The sequence below is a fragment of the Ictidomys tridecemlineatus genome, chromosome 2, assembly GCF_052094955.1.
Source record: "Ictidomys tridecemlineatus isolate mIctTri1 chromosome 2, mIctTri1.hap1, whole genome shotgun sequence".
Classification (NCBI taxonomy): domain Eukaryota; kingdom Metazoa; phylum Chordata; class Mammalia; order Rodentia; family Sciuridae; genus Ictidomys; species Ictidomys tridecemlineatus.
The window spans coordinates 15,680,286-15,702,327 of record NC_135478.1 but is presented as its reverse complement, the minus strand read 5'-3'; the positions used below and the strand labels follow the sequence as shown (position 1 = coordinate 15,702,327).

General features: G+C 38.1%; 1 protein-coding gene and 2 pseudogenes across 1 annotated transcript; 2 read left to right on the top strand and 1 right to left on the bottom strand.

Moving 5' to 3' along the window:
- Positions 1–2,695: 2,695 nt before the first annotated feature.
- Positions 2,696–3,634, top strand: LOC101963545 (vomeronasal type-1 receptor 3). The gene has a single exon (XM_005333085.4). It carries the CDS (start codon positions 2,696–2,698, stop codon positions 3,632–3,634), a length of 939 nt encoding a protein of 312 aa, XP_005333142.4.
- A 1,730-nt stretch (positions 3,635–5,364) lies between these two features.
- On the bottom strand, positions 5,365–13,361 carry LOC144368076 (cytochrome c oxidase subunit 6A1, mitochondrial pseudogene; annotated as a pseudogene).
- A 2,241-nt stretch (positions 13,362–15,602) lies between these two features.
- On the top strand, positions 15,603–16,528 carry LOC101963834 (vomeronasal type-1 receptor 3-like; annotated as a pseudogene).
- The last annotated feature ends 5,514 nt before the right edge of the window (positions 16,529–22,042 follow it).

The window sequence follows — 22,042 nt, the reverse complement described above, 5'->3', positions numbered from 1 at the left end:
AGCCCTTGTCTGCCTCCAGGGATCACCAGACAGGAAAAAAAAAAAAAAAAGAGCCTCCACCAAACATTCTCATCTCTCTGGAGATGCTCATTAGAAAGTTGGGATTGCTTTTAGTAATTATTATGTAGGACAAAGTGTTTTCAAAATATCTTAAACCTCCCATGGGTGAAGTGTCATTGATGCTACAGGTAAAATAATAATTGCACTTCTGCAGAGAGAGGAATTCAAAGGATCACAAACTTATATCTCAGAGCTGGCTGCTCACTGCACCCAGTCTGTCCTGACCATCACCCTGAGCCCCGAGCCTGGCAGCAGGAAGACAGCAGGTGAGTTTTTATTTTGATCTGTAACAGAATCTGCAAGAGAAGGAAGTATGTTTCAAGACACAGTAAGCATTCCTGTCTAGAAATTGAACCAATTCCAAGCCCAGAAAGAAAGGAGGAAATAATTACTGAGTCGTGGGCTAAAATGGTAGAGAAAGAAGGGAACTTCAAGAACATACGCTGGTTCCTGATAGTCCTTAATTTAACACAATCCTCTCTTTGTGGTTACTGGCTTTTGGTGTATGAATCCACATAATTTATTTATATTTGTATAATTTGGCTATCAAATTGCTGGATAGTTTACGTTTTCTATAAAAGTAAAGGACAACATTTCCAGGAACAGGAGAGGTATTTGTGTACATTTCTGTACTAATGTATTAGAAGTAGCTGATTGAATTATCTTCTATTCAGAAATTGTAAATATGGGTCTTTACCACTTCTGGGCATATTATATACTTAATGGAAACAGTAACTGTGTAGTGACAACATATTTGGTATCTATTCATTATGCTTAGACTATTTTTCTTTTTAATTTCTTTTTATTTTTTAGCACCGGGGATTGAACCAAGGGATGCTTAACCTTTAAGCCACATCTTCAGCCCTTTTTATCTTTTGAGATAGGGTCTTGCTAATTTGCTTAGGTCCTCACTAAGTTGCTGAGGCTGGCCTTGAACCTGCGATCAGCCTGCCTCAGCTTCCCTAGTAGCTGGGATTACAGGTATGCACCACCAGGCCCAGCTTATTTTTCTTCTTGATGCCAAGGAAGGAGCATCAAGGAAAGGTTACTTGATAAACTTAAGTTGTTTTTTTTTTTAAGTTTTTTTAGTTGTTGATGGATCTTTATTTTTTTAATTTATATGTGGTGCTGAGAATAAAATTCAGTGCCTCATACATGTGAGGCAAACACTGCCACTGAGCCCCAACCCCAGCCCTGAACTTAAGTTTTTATTAGAAGAAAAAGACATCAGACTACAGCAGTTTTATGAATTGAATTATTTTGTGATTATTTTCTCTAGTTTCAGAAAATGTTCTAATGGCCAGGTGCAGTGGTGCACGCCTGTAATCCAAGGAACTCAGGAGGCTGAGGCAGAAGGATCACAAGTTTGAGGTCAGAAGTAGCAACTTAGTGAGATCCTAAGCAACTTAATGAGATCCTGTCTCAAAATAAAAAATAAAAAGGACTGGGGGATGGGGCTCAGTGGTTAAGTTCCCCTGGGTTCAATCCCTGGTACCAAAAATAAAAAAAGACATTCTAATGCCATTCCCAGGCTCAATGCTTGTATTAGTACCATCTAAATGCATTTAGTGAATAATTTTCAGAACCCCTGATTTTCTTTTCCATAATGGTTTCACATTTTAATATACTTAATAGTTCTGACATGAAAATAATTTTATCTGCTATTTTTACATTCACAAGTACTAATGCTCTGCATAATTTTTAAAAAAATATTTATATTTTAAATTTAAGTGGATTTTTATTTTACATTTATGTGGTGCTGAGGAGCGAACTCAGTGCCTCAAGCATGCTAGGCGAGTGCTCTACCACTGAGCCACAACCCCCGCCCAATGCTCTGTATAATTAATGGTCATTTATTTTATCCTCTGTAATATAGCATCTCCTATTCAGTGTTTCATGTCATTTCATTGTGTGCTCCTTCTTGATGAAGACAGAATAAAGTCTCTCTTAATTCCATCATGGAATCATTTATACATTCTGTAAATTCCATTCCCTCATTACAATTATTCATTCAGAATTATTCTAAAACTGCAGCCTCTATGTCATACTGGGAGCTCTAAATCATAATGGATATTTTTCTATAATATAAGAAATTAGATTTAAATGATAATAGCCACATTCACATTTTTTAAAAAGTAAAAAAAAAATTATCTAAAAACAGAGATAAGTACAAACATTTAAAATGTATAAAGTATTAGAAAACATAGCTACATTCAAGGTTTAGATAACACCCTGGTTAAGCACATTGTCAATTCCTGACTCTCCCTCTTATAGGGAGAAATGTCATTCATCTTACCTGTATCTAAAATCTCCACACTTATAGAGTGTGGATAATAGACACTTATTTCATTTTATAGAGTGTGAATAATAGACACTTATTTCATAAAATTATTGTTTAAGTTATTTGTAAAATACTAATATAATATATTTTTTAGTGGATATACATACTACACATATGCATTTTTCTTTCTATAGGAAAGACTCTAGAGAAAATGGCTTTTGATAAGAAATATGGACTGAAGACAACACTAAGCAGGAAATATTGGATAACAGTTGCTCTAATAAAACAGACTTGATGTGCCCATGCAGAACCCTTTCACAGAAAATGGGAATATCAGACACTGAAAAATGACACATGGCCTCCAGTGATTTTGCAATAGGAATGATCTTCTTATTCCAGACCATAGTGGGAATCCTGGGGAATTTCTTTCTTCTATACCATTATACTTATTTGGAACTCACCAGATACTCAGTAAGGCCCACAGATTTGATTCTTAGGCACCTGACTGTAGCCAACTCCTTGGTCCTGCTCTCTAAGGGAGTTCCACAGACAATGGCTGCTTTTGGGTTGAAACATTTCCTCAATGATATTGGATGCAAACTTGTTTTTTATGTTCACAGGGTGGGCAGGGGTGTGTGCATTGGCAACACCTGTCTCTTGAGTATCTTCCAGGCCATCACGATCAGTCCCATGAACTCCTGGTGGGCAGAACTGAAACTTCAAACTCATAAATTCTTAGGCCCCTCCAATGTCCTGTGCTGGATCCTGAACTTGCTAGTAAGTATCATCATTCCCATGTGTGTGACTCACAAGTGGATCAGCAAAAACAACACAAGAAAAATGGATTTGGGATACTGTTATGGGGTAGTTGACAATGGAATCACACATATATTACACAATATATTTTTATTATCCTATGATGTATCTTGTGTGGGACTCATGATCTGGGCGAGTGGCTCCATGGTTTTCATCCTGTACAGGCACCAGCAGAGGGTCCAACACATTCACAGCACCAACCTGTCCCCCAGATCCTCCCCAGAGTCCAGAGTCACCCAGAACATCTTAGTCCTAGTGATCACTTTTGTATCATTTTACACCAGCTCCCACATCCTGATATGGTATATGGTTCTTTTTCATAATCCTAGTTGGTGGCTGGTGAGCACCTCGGCACTGATCACAGCTTGTTTTCCAACAGTCAGCCCCTTTGTACTTATGATCCGTGACCGCAGGATCCTCAGGGTCAGTTCTGCCTGCCTCAGAAGGAGTGCTCCACCCCATACTCTGTTCACATAGATGTACATTTTACGTGGTGCGTCTTGGTTTTCATAATATGCAGGCGTTCATTCTTTCATCGCAGGTGGTTAAACCCACATTATTGAGTAGTCACCTAAGAAAGAATGTATGAGCAACAAAGTGAGTCTACTTCTTAGGATTCATCATGTGGTAGGAACTAAATATTTTGCAAAGTGCTTTCAAAATTTTCATGAAATGTTGCAAAATGTTGCAGTGGAGCTGGGTGCAGTGGCTCATGCCTATAATCTCAAGGGCTCGGGAGGCTGAGGCAGGAGGATCATGAGTTCAAAGCCAGCCTCAGCAAAGACAAGATGCTAAACAAATAAATAAGACCCTATCTCTAAATAAAATACAAAATAGGACTGGGGATGGGGCTTTAGTGGTCAAGTGCCCCTGAGTTCAATCCCCAGTACCAAAAAAAAAAAAAAAACCCGAGAAGTTCAGAAGACAACCTTTATAAAATGGGGCCTTTGATAATTTGGGGATAATGCAAAGCTTTTATGAGAATTTGACATTACAACCAACTAATTAAAAATGTTCTAGAATCAACTGGGAACACACATAAAAAGAATTGAATGAGGGGCTGGGGTTGTGGCTCAGCGGTAGAGCGCTGGCCTAGCACATGCAAGATGCTGGGTTCAATCTTCAGCACCACATAAAAATGAGTAAATAAAAAATAAAGGTATTTTGTCCAACTACAACTAAGAAAAAAATTAAAATAAAAAAAGAAGAATTGAATATCAGAAAAGCTTGAGTGATAAACTCAGTCCAGAAAGTGAGAAGGACAACGAATGACTCAATAGCAAATGTCCTTTGATGGAGATGAAAGGGAAATCATGCATGAAACGCTGCAGGATCTCAAAGGCCATGTCTTTTCAATGTACTTTAAAATGTATGTTGTTGTTTTTTCCTGTGTTGAAGGAATGTAGTGTACTTCAAATTTTTTTCAGATATAATAGACAAAATGACCTCAATGGAACAAAGTGAACATAAGAATCATATCAAGAGGTTTTAGTTAAATTAATTAATTTAACTAAATTAATTTAACTAAAACTAAAATTTCCTCAGTGGAGGAACAGATAAACAAAATGTGGTATTTTTATACAATGGAATGTCATCCAGCCAAAAAAAGAACACAGCATGATACAGGCTTCAACATGGATCAACAGTGAATATGTGATGCTCAATTAAAAAAGAAACAAAAGAGATGATATAGCATATGGTTGTATTTATTTATTTTATAATTTTGATAAAGATTTAATCCATAACACATATTTATTTTTATTTCTTAAACTTAAATTTATTTAACTGAAACATTAAAGAGTCCATATTAATGAGTACCATGTGATGTTACAACACAGGTACAAAGCTTTTTTTTTTCTTCTAAGTTATTTATTTAAGCCATCTCCTGCCACAAAGGGATGGAAGATCAGTATAATGGCCATCATTTGATACAAGTAAAGTGAGATTAAGATTCCCTATACTGGGCTGAGGATGTGTCTCAAGCTGTAGCATGCTCACTTTGTATGCGCCAGGGCGCTGAGTTTGATTCTCAGCACCACATAAAAAATAACATAAAGATGTTGTGTCCACTGAAAACTAAAAAAAAAATATTAAAAAATCCTCTCTCTCTCTCTCTCTTAAAAAAAAAAAAATTCCCCTATACTTTGAAGAATATTGGTCCAAACCAGTGCTGTGGTCTCCAGTGCCTGGGTAGTGGTCCAGATGTGCTATTCATCTTCAGAGCCAGTTGGATGTGGATTCACATGAGTGAATCGGAATACAGTATGGTTACCATCTCCCCAGGGAAAGGGCTTGGTTCTGACACTGAGAAGGAGATAGGTGATGGTCTTTGGTGCTCTCCATAGAGCGGCTTGAAAAAAGCATTCACCATGTCCCCACCCCCATCCCCACCACCTCCCTGAGCTCCCAGAGGTAGGTGAGGGCCCTCCATGTGCTAGCTGAGCCCTGCTGGCGGTGGGCACTGCTCTCCATAGGCCACCCCACCTGTGGGCAAGACCGACCTACCAGCTAGAAAGCCAGGATCCAGACACAGCCAACGCCCCCATTTTGACCTGGATCCAACATGCATAATTGGGTATCTGTATAATACTTAAATCAGGTTCAACATATCTCTCACCTCAAACATTTATCCTTTCTTTCTTTCTTTTTTTGGTACTGGGGGTTGAATCCAGGGCCTCACTTGCTTCACAAGGGCTCTACCACTGAATTACATCCCTTCACCTTTTTTTATTTGACTTTGAGACAGGGTTTTGAACTTGTCATCCTCCTGCTTCAGCCTCTTGAAGAGCCGGGATTACAGGCGTGCACCACCACAGTCAGCACATTTATCTTTTCTTTTTTGACAAAAATATTCAAAATTCTTCCACATCCTCAATAGCACTTACTACCTTTACTCTTTGTGATCACAGTCATTCTTACTGGAATGAGGTGATATTTCACCATGGTTTTGATCTGTCTTTCCTTGATGGTTACTGATTTTAAGCATTTATTATGTACCCACTGGTCATTTGTAACTCCTTTTCAGATGGGTGTGGTCATATGACCAGTTTCTGCCAATGGAAGAACACATCTGCTGTATGCCACTTCCAGACACACCCCATTTAGTTCTCCTCCCCCTCCTCCTCCTCCTCCTCCTCCTCCCCCCCTCCCTCTCCTCTTCCCCCCCCCCCCCACAGATGGTGAGGAAACCCTTAAGGACCGGGAAGCACATGGTTGAAGAACTTTGGGTTCTGAATGGCCTCATGCAGAACTGCTGTTTGTCATATCTAACACCAACTCAGCAAAAAAATCCTGAAGACAAAAAGCAGTGCTAATCCATCAAATATTGTGAGGATGGTTCTTCAGCATAACCTAATTGATGGAAAAAACTGATAAAAAAACAAAAACCTTAATCATAGGATTAATTTAAATACGAATACTTCCAGTACATTTAAATAACAAAAGTCAAATTGGACTTGTCATTTTTCTCTTGTATTTAACCTATTTTACTTCAAAGAAGACCACACAAGATGATTTCATTCTGTGCCTTATTTGAAGCCAGGGCTGTGATTGTGGCTCAGTGGTGGAGTGCTTGCCCACATAAAATTAAATAGGTAAAATAAAGGGATTGTGTCCATCTACAACTAAAATAATAATTAAAAAAAATGTATCGAGGCCAGACAGGCAATGTTATGTACACCTATAATTCCAGCAACTTGGGAGGCTGAGACAGGAAGATCCCAAGTACAAGGCCAGCCTCATCAACTTAGTAAGGTCCTAAGCAACTTAGTGAGACCCTGTCACAATTAAAAAATTATAAAGGCTTGGGATGCAGCTCAGTAGTTAAGTATTCCTGGGTTCAATCTCCAGTGTATTGCCCTCCCCCCCAAAAAAAGCTTAAATTAAGGCCAGAATAGTAGCAATATTTACAAAATATTTGCAAGAGAGAACTTTGATATGCCATTTAAATTCCTTTATTCATTTTAAAAATACAGAACAGTAATTATATTTCTAGTAATAGTAATTCTAGTTATTTTGTTCTAAAATTTAACTCAACAAAAAAAATTTGTGTGTGTGTGTGTGTGTGTGGTACTGGGGATTGAACTCAGGGCCTTGTTCATGTGAGGCAAGCACTCTACTAACTGAGCTACCTCCCCAGCCCAACAAAATTACTTTTATCAGGATTATTGCTTTTTTATGAAAATGATTTTGTTTTTTTAATGTACATCATAATTTACCAACTTCAGATTTTGCTATTATAAATTTTCCTAAAGGACCATGGTTTTACCAAGTCAACTTTTCTGGGTCAAGTTATAAAAATCAGAATTTTCAAAAACATTTTTTTCTTACATCTGTTTTTAGTTAATGATAAATTTTATCATATTTCGTTCTTACAAGCATCAGTTTTATTTTGTGTGTACTGTTTTCACAAAAATAATCATAAAGGATTTCAAAGGGATCCCTTGTATCAAAATGATAGTATCTAAGCATTCTGACTCCTTGATTTACAGATATTCAACTTTTTAGAAAAATTTACTTTTTATTTTTAGCCGGACACAATATCTTTATTTTATTTTTATGTGGTGCTGAGGATAGAACCCAGTGCCTCATGTGTGCTAGGCGAGCGCTCTACCACTTGAGCAACAACCCCAACCCATTATAGAGACTCAATTTTGACCTACAAATTTTGGAACATAGTGCTTTTGTAAAAGTCATTATGATCTTCCACTCCTACCCATTCTGTTTATGAAGACGTTCTTACAATATATAGGCAGATGAAAGCTTTCATGTTCCTTCAGTCATACTGGGAACCGAAAACAGGTTTTTAAATCATAATAGTAATGTAGAACTATTAAAGGAAACAATTTAGTCTGGAACTTGTTACAAACTGGCAAGGAAGCTTTTAGTCCAGACTATTGTAAGTAGAGGTCATGACCCTTGCAAAACATCCCAGAGGCTGAATCAACTATGAAAACAGAGAGTTGGGGATTTAGTCAATGTGCACTGTGAGGTGATCCGCGGATGGGAAATTATGAAGAGAGACTTGATGAGCTATCTAGGGTATTCAGATACTTGCAAATCCAGCCTAACAAGATTCTGGTAGAGGCAGAGCAAACTAGAGTGAGGGAAAAGGACTTTGATCAGGTATCAATGGTAGGTGTATTCAGGTCATACAATGTACATTTGGCCATGAGATGAGGAAACAAATTTGTTTCTATTCTCTGAGAACAGATATTTCTCATCCCAAAGCCACTCTCACCCAACCTAGGTGCCAGATAACACCTCACTTTGGGAAAGGGTTTTCACACTTCTGTCCTTTAAACTTCATAGACACTATCTTCCCCGGATCCTCGAATTCCCCACGTGAGATTCCCAATAAATGCGGATACCCTGGGTCCCCACAATCTCGATGAGCTCTGTGTGTGTGTGTGTGTGTGTGTGTGTGTGTGTGTGTCCTCTGGACATGCTGTGTATTCCCAGAACCTGTAATAAAATCATTCTTTATATAATGGTGTAAAACACTTGGTTTTAAGAAGCTAGCAGCTGAAAAGAAGTCATTATTATCAATAGAAATATTTAAGTTAGTGACACAAACATTCCATATTTAACTGCAGTAATAGGTGCCATGTGTTATTATATCTAAATTAGTTCTGATATCAATGATTTGAAATATTAAGGGTTTGAGAAGTTTATGAAAGAAAAAGAAAAATTTTAAAGTAAGTAGGAATTTTATATAAAATTAATGAGTTACCTAAAAATGATTTGAAAATGCTCTTAAAAATCCCATGCATAAGTACTCACTCCAATTCTTTGTACCTATTTCCTCTGAAATTTTTCTGTATGCCCAAGAATCAATTTTTGTTCCTAAAAAATATATTTAATATTGTCTGTTCTAAAAATATATTCTTAATGTTTGCCATAAGAACGTATAAAAAAAATCTTTATAAAGCTTCTGTGAAAGTTCATTAAAAGATTTTTGTATAGAGTTGTGGCTCAGTGGTGGAGCACTTGCCTAGCATGTGTGAGGTACAGGATTCAATTCTCAGCACCACATATAAATAAATAAATAAAATAAAGGTTCATCAACAACTAAAAAAATTACATATATATAAAAATTTTGTATGAAAAATATATTTATTACTCTAGAAAGTATGTAGGAGTACAATTGCTGCGTCAAAGGGTAGTTCCAAGTTATAGTTTTTCTAATATTCTAATTACTAACACATTCTAATTATGTAAATTAATGGGTTTCACTGCAACGTTTACATACACAAATTTTGTTTTATTAGAAATTATAAAACTATTCTCCAGACAGTCTCATTCCCATCAATAATGAATGAGTGGTCCAGTTTTTCCACGTTCTCTCTGCATTTTATTTTATTATTGATGTCTCCTTGTTGCTTTAGTATATATTTCTGTAATGGTCACTGATGTTGAACATTATTTCATGTGCTTAAAGACATCTTCAGGGGTGGGGCTGTGGCTCAGTGGTAGCGTACTTGTCTGGCATGTGTGAGGCACTGGGTTCTATCCTCTGCACCACATTTAAAAATAAATAAATAAATAAAGGTATTGTTTCCATCTACGACTAAAAAAATTTTTTAAAAAGACATTTTCATATTATTTTGGTGAAAGATCTATTCACTTCATAGTTGTATCGTTGATTTTCTTCTTTTTGAGAGTTCTGTTTATATTCTGGATCCTAGTCTTTGGCGGATGTGTGAACATATGCAAGGAAATAACAAGTTTTATTTCTCAGCAAAGAAAGTATTAGCAAATACTTCCTCTCCTTCTATTGTTTCCCTTTTCATTTAGCCAGTGTAATTAAAATACCTATAAGAAGTACAAATTCCACCTCAAAATGTGAAAGAAAATTGAAAGTTTCAGAATACTAGAAACACTGAATATGTGGAGCCTTCGTCTGATACATACTGACTTGCCAGCCCTTGGTCACACAGCTTCATTCTGCCCAGTGTTACACTGGAGGAGGAGCCTGATTCAGGTCTAAACTGGAAGATGGTGGCTAGCAAAGTGGCTTGCTTGTTCCTCCCCTGACTTATGTCAAATATTATGAGAAAATAAATAGCAAACAGTCATTTCTTCATGATGAACAGCTCTTTTATGTTTAAATTTAACTCATTAAACCCAAAGAGCCTTTTTACTCATCCCTCCCAATCATTTTTTTCTTCGAATAGCTGATTTGTCCAAGTAGCTATACTTTGACTATTTTTTGGGGGGGGTGGGGTACTGGGGATTGAATTCAGGGGCACTAGACCACTGAGCCACATCCCCAGCCCTATTTTGTATTTTATTTACAGACAGCGTCTCACTAAGTTGCTTACTGCCTAGCTAAGGCTGGCTTCGAACTTGCCACCCTCCTGCCTCAGCCTCCTGAGCCATTGGGATTATAGGTGTGCGCCTCCATGCCTGACTTATACTTTGATTCTTAAAGGAGAGATTAAGAAACATACGCATTTATTGGGCAAATCTTGTCACTTCATGGTGCTAGAGCTAGAAAAATGAGTAAAGATAATTCTTATATAAAGGAGATTCACCCACAAGTTTTTATTTAACACCTCTAAGTGCCTAGCACCAAGCAACCAATGAAGAAGTATCACTTTTTTTTTTTTAAAAGAGAGGGTGAGAGAGGAGAGAGAGAGAGAATTTTTTAATATTTACTTTTTTTTTTTTAGTTCTCGGTGGACACAACATCTTTGTTGGTATGTGGTGCTGAGGATCGAACCCGGGCCGCACGCATGCCAGGCGAGCGCGCTACCGCTTGAGCCACATCCCCAGCCCAGAAGTATCACTTTAAGCTTTGGAATAATACATACAAACACAGAAGAGAGGCAAGATAGGCATTGGTGGGAAACTGAGGGAACGTGAGGTTTCCCAGTATAAGTCAAGATTGAGTGGTTGGTGGACCCCTTTAATAAAGTTGTCTTTCCAGTATCTTAAATAGATAATAAGTCTCTTCAACCTTGGACAACTGCATGTGAAGGTCACTCTGTGAACAGGATAGATGTGCTATCAAGGATTAAACAACGAACTATGGTCAGATGTTTTTAATCATCCTTCTTTTTTAAAAAAAGCAATCATAGGATAAAACACTATCATCTGGATGGAATGCAACCTTTGTTTCTCCGCTGGTATCAGTTTCTGAATTTCCTATTCTATTCCAAATCATTGCTATCTGGGGGCCAGATCCATGATAATGCACTTGTTTAGCTTGAACTAATAAAACTGATAAAGTCAGGCAGAGCATGATTCCCTTTATCAGTCTTTGTTGTGCAGGATTTTCCAGCTCTTACTGTACATGAATGCATGGTTGTATATGTAGTTTCTTTAATCCTGGTCCACAGAGCTGTTGGTGCATCCAGATGTGGTCCCTAAACAATCCCTGTGGCCCAACCTCATAGATGCTATTGACCTGCTGATAGCACATATCTTTGTCCATTCATTCATTGATGACACTTAGATTGGGGGAACCAATTCTGGCAATATCTGTGTTACATCTATGAACATGAATGCATGACATCCTAAATCAGTTATGTGGTTAACTGTGTCAAATGATTTATTGAGTCTGGATTTCACTTGCATTCTTGGTACAAAGCATACTTGATTATAACACAATATTTTAGAGTTTTGACACAATGTTTTCTAATGTTTAAAATTTTTTACTTTTTAATTCACATATCCTATTTCTCTATAATATTCTGTATGGCTTAATCAAGGCAAGGTTCTCATATCATCCTTCCTAAAAGATATTGAGGGGCTGGGGTTGTGATAAAGCACTTGCCTAGCAAGCGTGAGGCACTGGTTTGGTCCTTGGCACCATGTAAAAATAAAATAAAGCTATTGTGTTCACCCACAACTAAAAAATAAATGTTTTTTTTTAAAAAAAGATTGAGATGATTGACTACAATTCTTCAATAATTTTAAGTAGCATGAGTTTATCAATTAGTTTATTACTAGAATTTTCTTCTGGACTCTGAATTTTGTGCTTTGTGTGTGTGTGTGTGTGCTTTGTGTATGTGTGTGTGTGTGTGTGTGTGTGTGCGTGTGTAAGGATTCTTTTATATGTGTTCCATTCCTTTATGGATATTGTTGAATTTAGAATCTCCACATCTGTGGGATGAAGTTTGATAAGATATATATTCCAAGAATATACACACAGAACACATACACACAGGGACATATATTATATACTATATATACATGTATGTGTGTGTGTGTGTGTGTGTGTGTGTGTGTGTGTGTGTGTGTATATATATATATATATATATATAATCTACATTGCATGTTCATTGCATTAAATTGAATAAATTTGTCTATTGAATAAATTTGTCTATTGAATAAATTTGTTTTCTTGTATCAATTTAGTACTTCAAAATTTTTTTTTGCCTTGACCCCTGTTGGCACATCTTTCTCAAGCACTTTGTGGGACTCAATTTCTCTATTCATAACTAAATCATACTTTAATTCAGAGACTTTTGGGCTAATGGTAAAAATGGAGGGCTGGGGATTTGGCTCAAGTGGTAGCGCGCTCGCCTGGCATGCGTGCGGCCCGGGTTCGATCCTCAGCACCACATACCAACAAAGATGTTGTGTCTGCCGAAAACTAAAAAAAAAAATAAATAAATATTTAAAAAATAAATAAACAAATAAAAATGGATTTTCAGGGACTGGAGCTGCAGCTCAGTAGTAGAGCTGTTGCCTAGCATGTGTGAGGCACTGGGTTTGATCCTCAGCACCACATAAAAATAAATAAAGAAAATAAAGGTATTGTGTTCATCGACAACTAAAAATAATAATAAATTAAAAAAACAAAACACCCTGATTCTCAGCTAAAGAACATCTAAGGGAATTTGAGAATCCAGGCAGAACTTTGAGCTTTGCAATTCCTACTGTTTCAGACCTCAGCTTTCCACTCTCCATCTACATGAGCCTCTGTGTGCCTCCAGGGATTGTAGAAAAGAAGCGCCTCCTCCCAACACCCTCTCCTCTCTGTAGATGCTCAGGAGAAAGCTGTAACTATTTTTGGTAATTGGTGCCTGGGACCAAGTTTTCCAAAAACATCTTCAGTTCCCCAAGCGTGAGCTGTCATTATCACGACAACTGAATGATAACTGCAGTCCTGTGGATAGGAGAGGCCACAGCATAACAACCCATGTCCCAGACCTGGCTGCCTCCCTCTGCGCTTGGTGGCGATGCTGATGATCATCACTCTGTGCCCACCAGCCTGACAGCTGGAAGAAGCGGGCATTTTATATTTGGGTCTGCAAGTCAGAGTCTGCAAGAGAAGAAAGCGTTTCAGGACACAAAGTACGTCATCTTCTGGGCTGAAAACTAATGATTTCCAGAATCATGTTAGAAGGGGGAAATAATTACTAAGTTATGGGCTGAACTTGTGGAAAAGGAATAAAGGCCCAAGACCATAAGCTGCCCCTTAGCCACTCTTAATTTAACTTAATGTCATTCAGTTTGTGGTTGATTTTCAATGTGTGAAGTTTTATTGTTCAAAATGCTCTAGTATACTTAAGAAATTAATCTGCTAGCTCTTTAATTATTCCTGAAAAAAAAATTAAGGTCAAGACCAGTAGGATTAATAGATATTTCTACAATACCCCTGTGCCAGTAGTAACGTATGAGATGTAGCTGACTGAATTACCTTATTCGGTTTAAAAATGATAAATTCAGGATTTCTTTTTGTAGATGTACACCATGCCTTTATTTTATTCATTGTTTTTAATGTGGTACTGAGGATTGAACCCAGTGCCTCACATGTGCTAGGCAAGTGCTCTACCACCGAGCTACAACCCCCTCCCCAAATGCAGGATAGTTTGAATCCACTCTGGCACAAGACAGTGATTTTGTGTTGAAAGGAAATTCCTCGCTACTTGGGACTGCTTTACTTCTAGAAATCAGGGAAGGAACATCCAGAAAAGGCAACTTTATGATCTTAGATTTTCATATTACAAAAAAAAAAAGGAAGAAAGAAAAGGAGGGAAAAGTCATAGATTTCAACAGCTTTCAGAATTACATTAGTTTTTGATAATTTCTTTCTTTCTTTCTTTTTTTTTTTTTTTGGTGTGGTCCTGGAGATTGAACCCAGGGCTTTGTGCATGCAAGGCAAGCACTCTATCAACTGAGCTATATCCCCAGCCCTGATAATTTCTCTTAAAAAAAAAAAATTCTAATGACATTGCTAGGCTCAATACTCAGCTGAGAACTTTGAAATTTATTAGCGAATTAGCGAAATTTATTAGCCTATCTTCACTTCTCCTTTTGCATAGTAAGCTCATGTTTTAAAGAATTCTGACACTGAAATAATTTCATTTAACATTTCTGCATTCACAAATAATCCCTCCAATTAATGGTAATTTAGCTTTTCCTTTTCAACATTTTATCTCCTACTCTCCCTAAAGTTTCATGTCCCACTGCTTACTTAACATATTTATACTCCTGACAAAAAAAAAAAAAATTTTCTGGCCTCCCACATTCTAGGAAAGTGCTCTACCACTGGGCTATATCCTCAACATTTTTCCTTTTTATTTTATTTTTTTAAAAATATTTATTCTTAAGTTTTAGGTGGACATAATATTTTTATTTTACATTTATGTGGTGCTAAGGATCAAACCCAGTACCTTGTGCATGCTAGGCAAGCACTCTACCACTGAGCCACAACCCCAGCCCCCTTTTTATTTTTTTTTAATTTTGTCACAGGATCTCACTAAATTGCCCAGGCTGACCTCAAACTTGTAATCTTCTTGCTTCAACTTCCAAGTAGCTGGGATTACAGGTGTGCATCACTATGCCTGGACGTCTTAATTAAGATGGAGAAGAGTCTCCTCTTTTAATTCCAACATAGAATCATTTGGGCATTCATTAGATTTCACTTGATCTTCCATGAATATTCTTTGAACATCAATCCCAAATCAGGCAATCTATATTCTAATTGGCCGTCTGGATCATGACAGGAGATCGCTGCCAATGAAAATTATATTTAAATGAAAATTTGCTAAAATCATAATGTGTTCCAGTATAATCATTCTGTTAAAAAAAAAACTGACATGATATACCAAAAAAAGAAAATGTATGAAGTATTGTAAAAAAATAACTATGTCTGAGGTTGAGATCCATAGGGGTTATGTCTCTTATAAGGAGGTGATTTTACAAGTCAGTCAGCTTTCCTGTGCCTGAAATGACCTCACCTGTAAATTCTTCAAAGAATTGCTCTAAATATTATATGAAAAACATCAATGTAATTCTCTTACTGTGAGAATGTTTTTCTTCCTGTAGAAAATCTCTTGGAGAAAGAAAAATGTGCATTAATAAGGAATGTATGGGTTGGAAACAAGAAGTATATGGTGGTGGATTTGAGTTCCCATAATAAAACGGATCTCATGTTTCCAGGCAGGATCATCTTGCCCTGAATGAGAATATCCATCATTGTAAATGTCAGATGGTTTCCAAGGATTTGGCAATAGGAATAATCTTCTTATTCCAGACCACAGTGGGATTTATGGGAAATATCTTCTTTCTTTCCCATTATAGTGTCCTTTATTTTACCAGGTGCCGAGTAAGGCCCACAGTCTTGATTCTCAAGCACCTGACCATGGCCAACTCCTTAGTCCTGCTGTCTAAAGGAGTCCCACAGACAATGGCTGCTTTGGGATCGAAACATTTCTTCAGTGATATTGGATGCAAACTTGTGTTCTATGTTCACAGAGTGGGCAGGGATGTGTGTGCATTGGCAGCACCTGCCTCTTAAGCGTCTTCCAGGCCATCATGATCAGCCCTTTGACCTCCAGGTGGGCAGAGCTTCAACTACAAATTCCCAAATACTTTGGGTTCTCCAACATCCTGTGCTGAATCCTGAACATGTTGGTGAATAGTTTTATCCCTGTCTTTGTGACTGGAAACTCAAACAATAAAAACAAAACAAAGAAAAAGGAATTGGGATTCTGTTCTGCAATAGTCAGTAACCAAATAACAGGATCCCTAGTGACAGCACTATGGTTAGCCTATGATGTTTTGTGTGTGGGATTCATGATCTGGGCCAGCAGCTCCGTGGTTTTCATCTTATATAGCCACAAGCAGCAGGTCAAACACATTCACAGTACCAAACACTCCCTCAGATCCTCCCCTGAGACCACAGTCACCCAAAGGATCCTTGTCCTAGTGAGCACCTTTGTGTCATTTTACACCCTCTCATCCCTGTTTTTAATCTTTTTGTCTTTTTATGATGATGCCAATGAATGGCTAGCAAACATCTCTGCACTAATCCCTGCTTGTTTCCCTACAGTCAGCCCCTTTATTCTCATGAACAATGACCTCAAAATATCTGGGTTCCACTCATTCTGTTGTGGAAGGAATAGAGCAGGCTAAGATGGTCACAGAGCATTACTTAATTTTTAGAAAATTTTTAGTTGTAGATAGACACAATACCTTTATTTAATTTATTTTTTATTTTGTGGTGCTGAGAATGCAATCCGGTGTCTCAAGTATACTAGGCGAGTGCTCCCTCACTGAACTATAACCCCAGACCCCAGAGCTATACCTTTTTAAAAATTTTTTTAGTTGTTGATAGACCTTTATTTTATTTATTTATTTTTATGTGGTGCTGAGGATCGAACCCAGTGCCTCATGCATGCTAGGTGAGCACTCTACCACTGAGCCACAACTCCAGCCACCCTCCCTCCAGAGCTATATTTTTGATATGATTTTTGTCTTGGCATTTTCCTGTAATGTGAAGCTATTTCTTCATTCTTTTATGTAGTGCTTTAAGCACCCAAGATGTTCACACTAGAGAGAATGTAAATGATAGACCAAGTCTCTCCTTTCATTGGATTTATCATGAACTAAGAATGTAAAGTACAGACTAAAGATTTTGCAAAATGCTTTTATAATCTCTTATTAAATTGCAAGAGAGAAGTTTAAAGTCTAAGAATTTGTGAGAAAAATTGGTTTTCTAAGCACTTTGTAAACATAGAAATATTATCCAAGTATATAACTTTAAATTGATCACCTAAAATTGTTCTGAAATTAACTGGACACAAAAGTGTAAATGAACTTAAATAAAATAGAAGAGCCAGAGTTTGATCAGTCAAGAAACCTAGATGCCCTTCAATAGATGAATGGATAAAGAAAATGTGTTATATATACACAATGGAATATTACTCAGCATTGAAAGAGAATAAAATTATGGTATTTGTAGGTAAATGGATGGAGTTGGAGAATATCATGCTAAGTGAAGTAAGCCAATCCCCAAAAAAACAAAGGCTGAATGTTCTCTCTTATAAGTGAATGCTGATCCATAATGGGGGGGACATGGGAAAAAAATGGAGGCAATTTGATGGGTCAAAGGGGAGGGAGAGGTGGAGAGGAGGAATGGGGAAAGGAAAGATGGTGGAATGAGATGGACATCATTACCCTAGGTACATGTATGACTGTACAAGTGGTGCAACTCTACATCGTGTACAGAGAAATGAAAAGTTATGCTGCCATTGTGTACAATGAATCAAAATGAATTCTGCTGTCATATATACCTCACTAAAATAAACAAATTAATAAAAAAAAAAGAAATTAGGCAGAGGGGTCACAGTTGTGGCTTAGTGGTAGAACGCTTACCTAGCACAGTTGAAGCACTAGGTTTAATCCTTAGCACCACATAGAAATAAATAAATAAAGGTATTGTGTTCATTTACAACTAAAAAGAAAGCAGGAAGAAACATGAAGGCTCTACAGGAGTATCCTGGGTTGGAGCTGGAGGGGAAATCATGTATCAGATATTGGGGGATATCAAAGACCAGGTTAGCTGGGCATGGTGGCTTATGCCTGAAATCCCAGCTGCTCAGGAGACTGAGGCAGGAGGATCATGAGTTAAAAGCCAGCCTCAGCAATTTAATGAGCAGCTCACTGAGACCCTGTCTCAAAATAAAATATAGCAAAGGGCTGGGATGTGGCTCTGTGATTAAGAGGCCTTAGGTTCAATCCCCTGTACCAAAAAAAGACCAGGTTTTACCGTTTTACCTTAAATCTAAGAAATTTAGCCATTTAAAATATGTGACATTTGGGGAGTAGGTGAGAGAGAGGTACATTTAAAAAATATTAAAATAGACAATGACCTGGTTGGGACAAAGTATCTGCAAGAATCACATAAAGAAGCTTTAAATTCAAATTGTAGCTCATAAACACGAGAGTTATAAAGAAAACCTACAGGATTTTTCGAGTCAGTCTTTGAAATAAAACAGAATATTCTTAAGCAATAATCTCAATTAATGTGTTCAAAATGAAGCATCTGGGGGCTGGGGCTGTAGCTCAGTGGCAGAGCATTTGCTTAGCACGTGTGAGGCACCGGGTTTGATCTTCAGCACCACATAAAAATAAACAAATAAAATAAAGGTATGGTGAGACCCTTTATAAAAAAGGGCTGGGATGTGGCTCTGTGATTAAGAGGCCTTAGGTTCAATCCTCTGTACCAAAAAAGAGCAGGCTTAACCGCCAGTTTCCGTAGTGTAGTGGTTATCACATCTGTCTAACACGTGAAAGGTCCCCGGTTCGAAACCGGGCAGAAATAGCTTTTTCTGTCTTCTTGGGGCTGGGCATGTGGCTCAAGCGGTAGCGCTCAGTACCACATACAAACAAAGATGTTCTGTCCGCCGAAAATAAATATTAAAATGCTCTTTCTCTCTCTCTCTCTCTCTCCCCCCCTCCCCCATCTCTCACTCTCTCTTTAAAAAAAAAAAAAAAAACAATAAACAAGCCTGACCTAACAGCTATCTACTGAATATGGGTGTTACATCACGTTTCTCAGCACATATGAAAAAAAATTTTAAATCATTTTAGAGAATAACTTTTCTACCCATTTCCATTTTTTAAATAGTTCATTAAAGAATTTAGAATATTAAAATCCCTAAAAAGCTGAAAAGTATTTTATTAAATAATTATAATTTTTAAGGTAAAGAAATGAAAATACTCCATTTCAAAATTTTGTACCATAGTTGCTCCTCAAATTGGAAGAGTTCTGCATGGTGACACACCTGTAATCCTAGTGACGCAGGAGGTAGAGGCAGGAGGATCGTCATTTCAAGGCCAGCCTCAGTACCTTAGCAAGACCCTAAGCAACTGTTATGGTTTGGATTGGAGTTATCCCCCAAAAGTTCATGAGTGAGACAATGCAATAAGGTTCAGAGAAGAAACAATTGGGTTATGAGGGCCTTAACCTAATCAGTGAATCAATCACCTGGTGAGAAGGCAGGTGGGCTGTGGCTGGAGGAGGCGGGGCATTGGGGGCATGGCTTTGGGGTATATATTAGTGTCTGGTAAGTGGAGTTGCTGTCTCTGCTTTCTGATCATGGTGAGCTGCCTCCCTCCACTAAGCTCTTCTGACATGATGCTCTGCCATGATGAATGAAGCCTGCTGTCTGTGCATTGAGACCTCTGAAACTGTGAGCTCCCTAATAAGCTTTTCCTCCTCTGTCATTGTGCTGGTCAGGTCCTGTTAGTCACAGCAGCAAAAGTGCTGACTAAAACAGCAACTCAGTGAGACCCTGTCTCAAATAAAATACAAAAAAAGAACTGGGAATGTAGCTCAGTGGTCAGGTGCCCCTGAGTTCAATCCCCAGTACAATAAATAAACAAATAAATAAATAGGTATGTGTCTATCTATAATTAAAACATCTTAATAATAAAAAATTAAAAGCTAAATGCAAATAATATGTAATAGTAAAGTATAAGTTAGAACAAGTATTACATGAAAGAAAATTAAAAAGAATAAAATATTGCCAAAATGTGGGACTTCCAAAATATAAAGAATAAACAGTATTTAAAGCTAGTGATATAATAATTTAAAGGTATAGGAACCAATATAAAAAACTTATAGTAGGGCCTGGGATGTGGCTCAAGCGGTAGCGCGCTCGCCTGGCATGTGTGCGGCCAGGATTCGATCCTCAGCACCACATACAAAGAAAGATGTTGTGTCTGCTGAGAACTAAAAAATAAATATTAAAGTTCTCTCTCTTACTCGCTCTCAAAAAAAAAAAAAATAAAAAATAAAAAATAAACTCGTATTAATCTTCACACTTAAAAAAAAACTTATAGTAATAAACTGGGTAAACTGAGAGGTAAAAGTGACTTGTATAGGGGTTGGGAATATAGCTCAGTTGGTAGAGTGCTTGCCTCACATGCAGAAGGCCCTGGATTCAATCCCCCGCACCAGCACCACCAAAAAAAAAAAAAAAAAAAAAAATCAACAGTGACTTGTATAAAATAGATGAATTAAGATAAATTAGGAAATAGAAAATCATAAATTTTAAATAGTGTTTTCACAAGTATTAGTCAAAAGTTCTGTTTACTGGGGCTGAGGCAGTAGCTCAGTGGCAGAGCACTTGCCTAGCACATGTGAGACACTGGGTTCAATCCTCAGCACTGCATAAAAATAAATTTAAAAAATAAAGGTATTGTGTTCATCCACAACTAAAAAAAAAAAAAAAATCAAGAAAAAGTTTTGCTTACTCAATTAATCATGAATTAACTGTTTCTGAGACAGGGTCTTGCTATGTTGCCCAGGCTGGCCTTGAATTTATAATCTTTCTGCCTCAGCTTCTGGAGTAGCTGGGATTACAGGTTTGTGTCACTGTATCTGGCTCTTATTATTTGATACAAAACTTTTTCAATATTATTATTATTATGGATGATATGTTATCGACGTTGACCGGTGACGAGTCCTTGCTTCCCCAATGTTGAAGAATAACACCAGAGAAGCACGCCGAGGCAAGGTCAGAGTAGAAATTAGAAGTTTATTAAAGGACAGCAGAAAAAGACTTTTCCTGGAGGAAGAAGGGGACCCAAGAGGTGGAATCCGTGGAAGTGCAGTTGTTTCTCCTTTTTATAGTTCCTTCAGTGATGGAATGTAGGTTGGAAGGCCCGAGGGGTGGGACACAGGTGGGCCAAACAAGTAATCTGGGCAGGAAGGATTTCATTAACACTTCTCTGGGACAGGCTAACTCCAAATCTGTTGGGGGCTGTTTCCTGGGCTCCATTAACATTCCTTTGGGATGGACTTTCGGCCTAGGGCTTTTTGGGTCATCATTAACATTTCATGAGTTGTCCTGGGTTCCCCCCACCCCTCCCGCCCAATCATTCTCAGCATGGCCTCCATTTTAGATTTCACTGGATATTAGACCCGATTTACCTAACTACACTGACTACCTAATTTTAAATCTGGCTTCACTACGGCCTAAACATGGAAGACTGAGGAACTTCTGGATCCGAGGGCCCAAAGATGGACGTGCACCTGAGGAGTTTCAGGATGGGGGGGGGGCTAAACATGGATGCCTCCTGAGGCATTCCAGATCCTGGAGCCTAACCATGGATGCTGAGGAACTTTCGGACCCAGAGGCTTCAACATGGACGTGCACCTGAGGTACCTCCGGATCCATGGGCCTAAATATGGACACCTGAGGAACTTCCAGATCCTAGAGCCTGAACATGGATGTGCGCTCGAGGAACTTCCGGATCCAGGCACCTAAACATGGACGTGCACCTTTGAAACTTCTGGATCCGGATCTGGGGGACTAAACATGGATGTCTGAGGAACTTCCATATCCGGGGGCCTAAACATAGATGTGTGCCTGAGGAACTTCCAGTTGCTACGGCCTAAACATGGAGGACTGAGGAACTTTCGGATCCGGGGACTTAAACATGGACATGCACCTGAGGAACTTCTGGATCCGAGGGCCTAAACATGGATGCTTGAGGCACTTCCAGAACCTAGAGCCTAAACATGGATGCTGAGGAACTTCTGGACCTGGGGGCTTAAACATGGATGTGCACCTGAGGAACTTCCAGATCTGGGGGCCTAAACATGGACATGTACCTGAGAAACTTCCGGATGCTAAG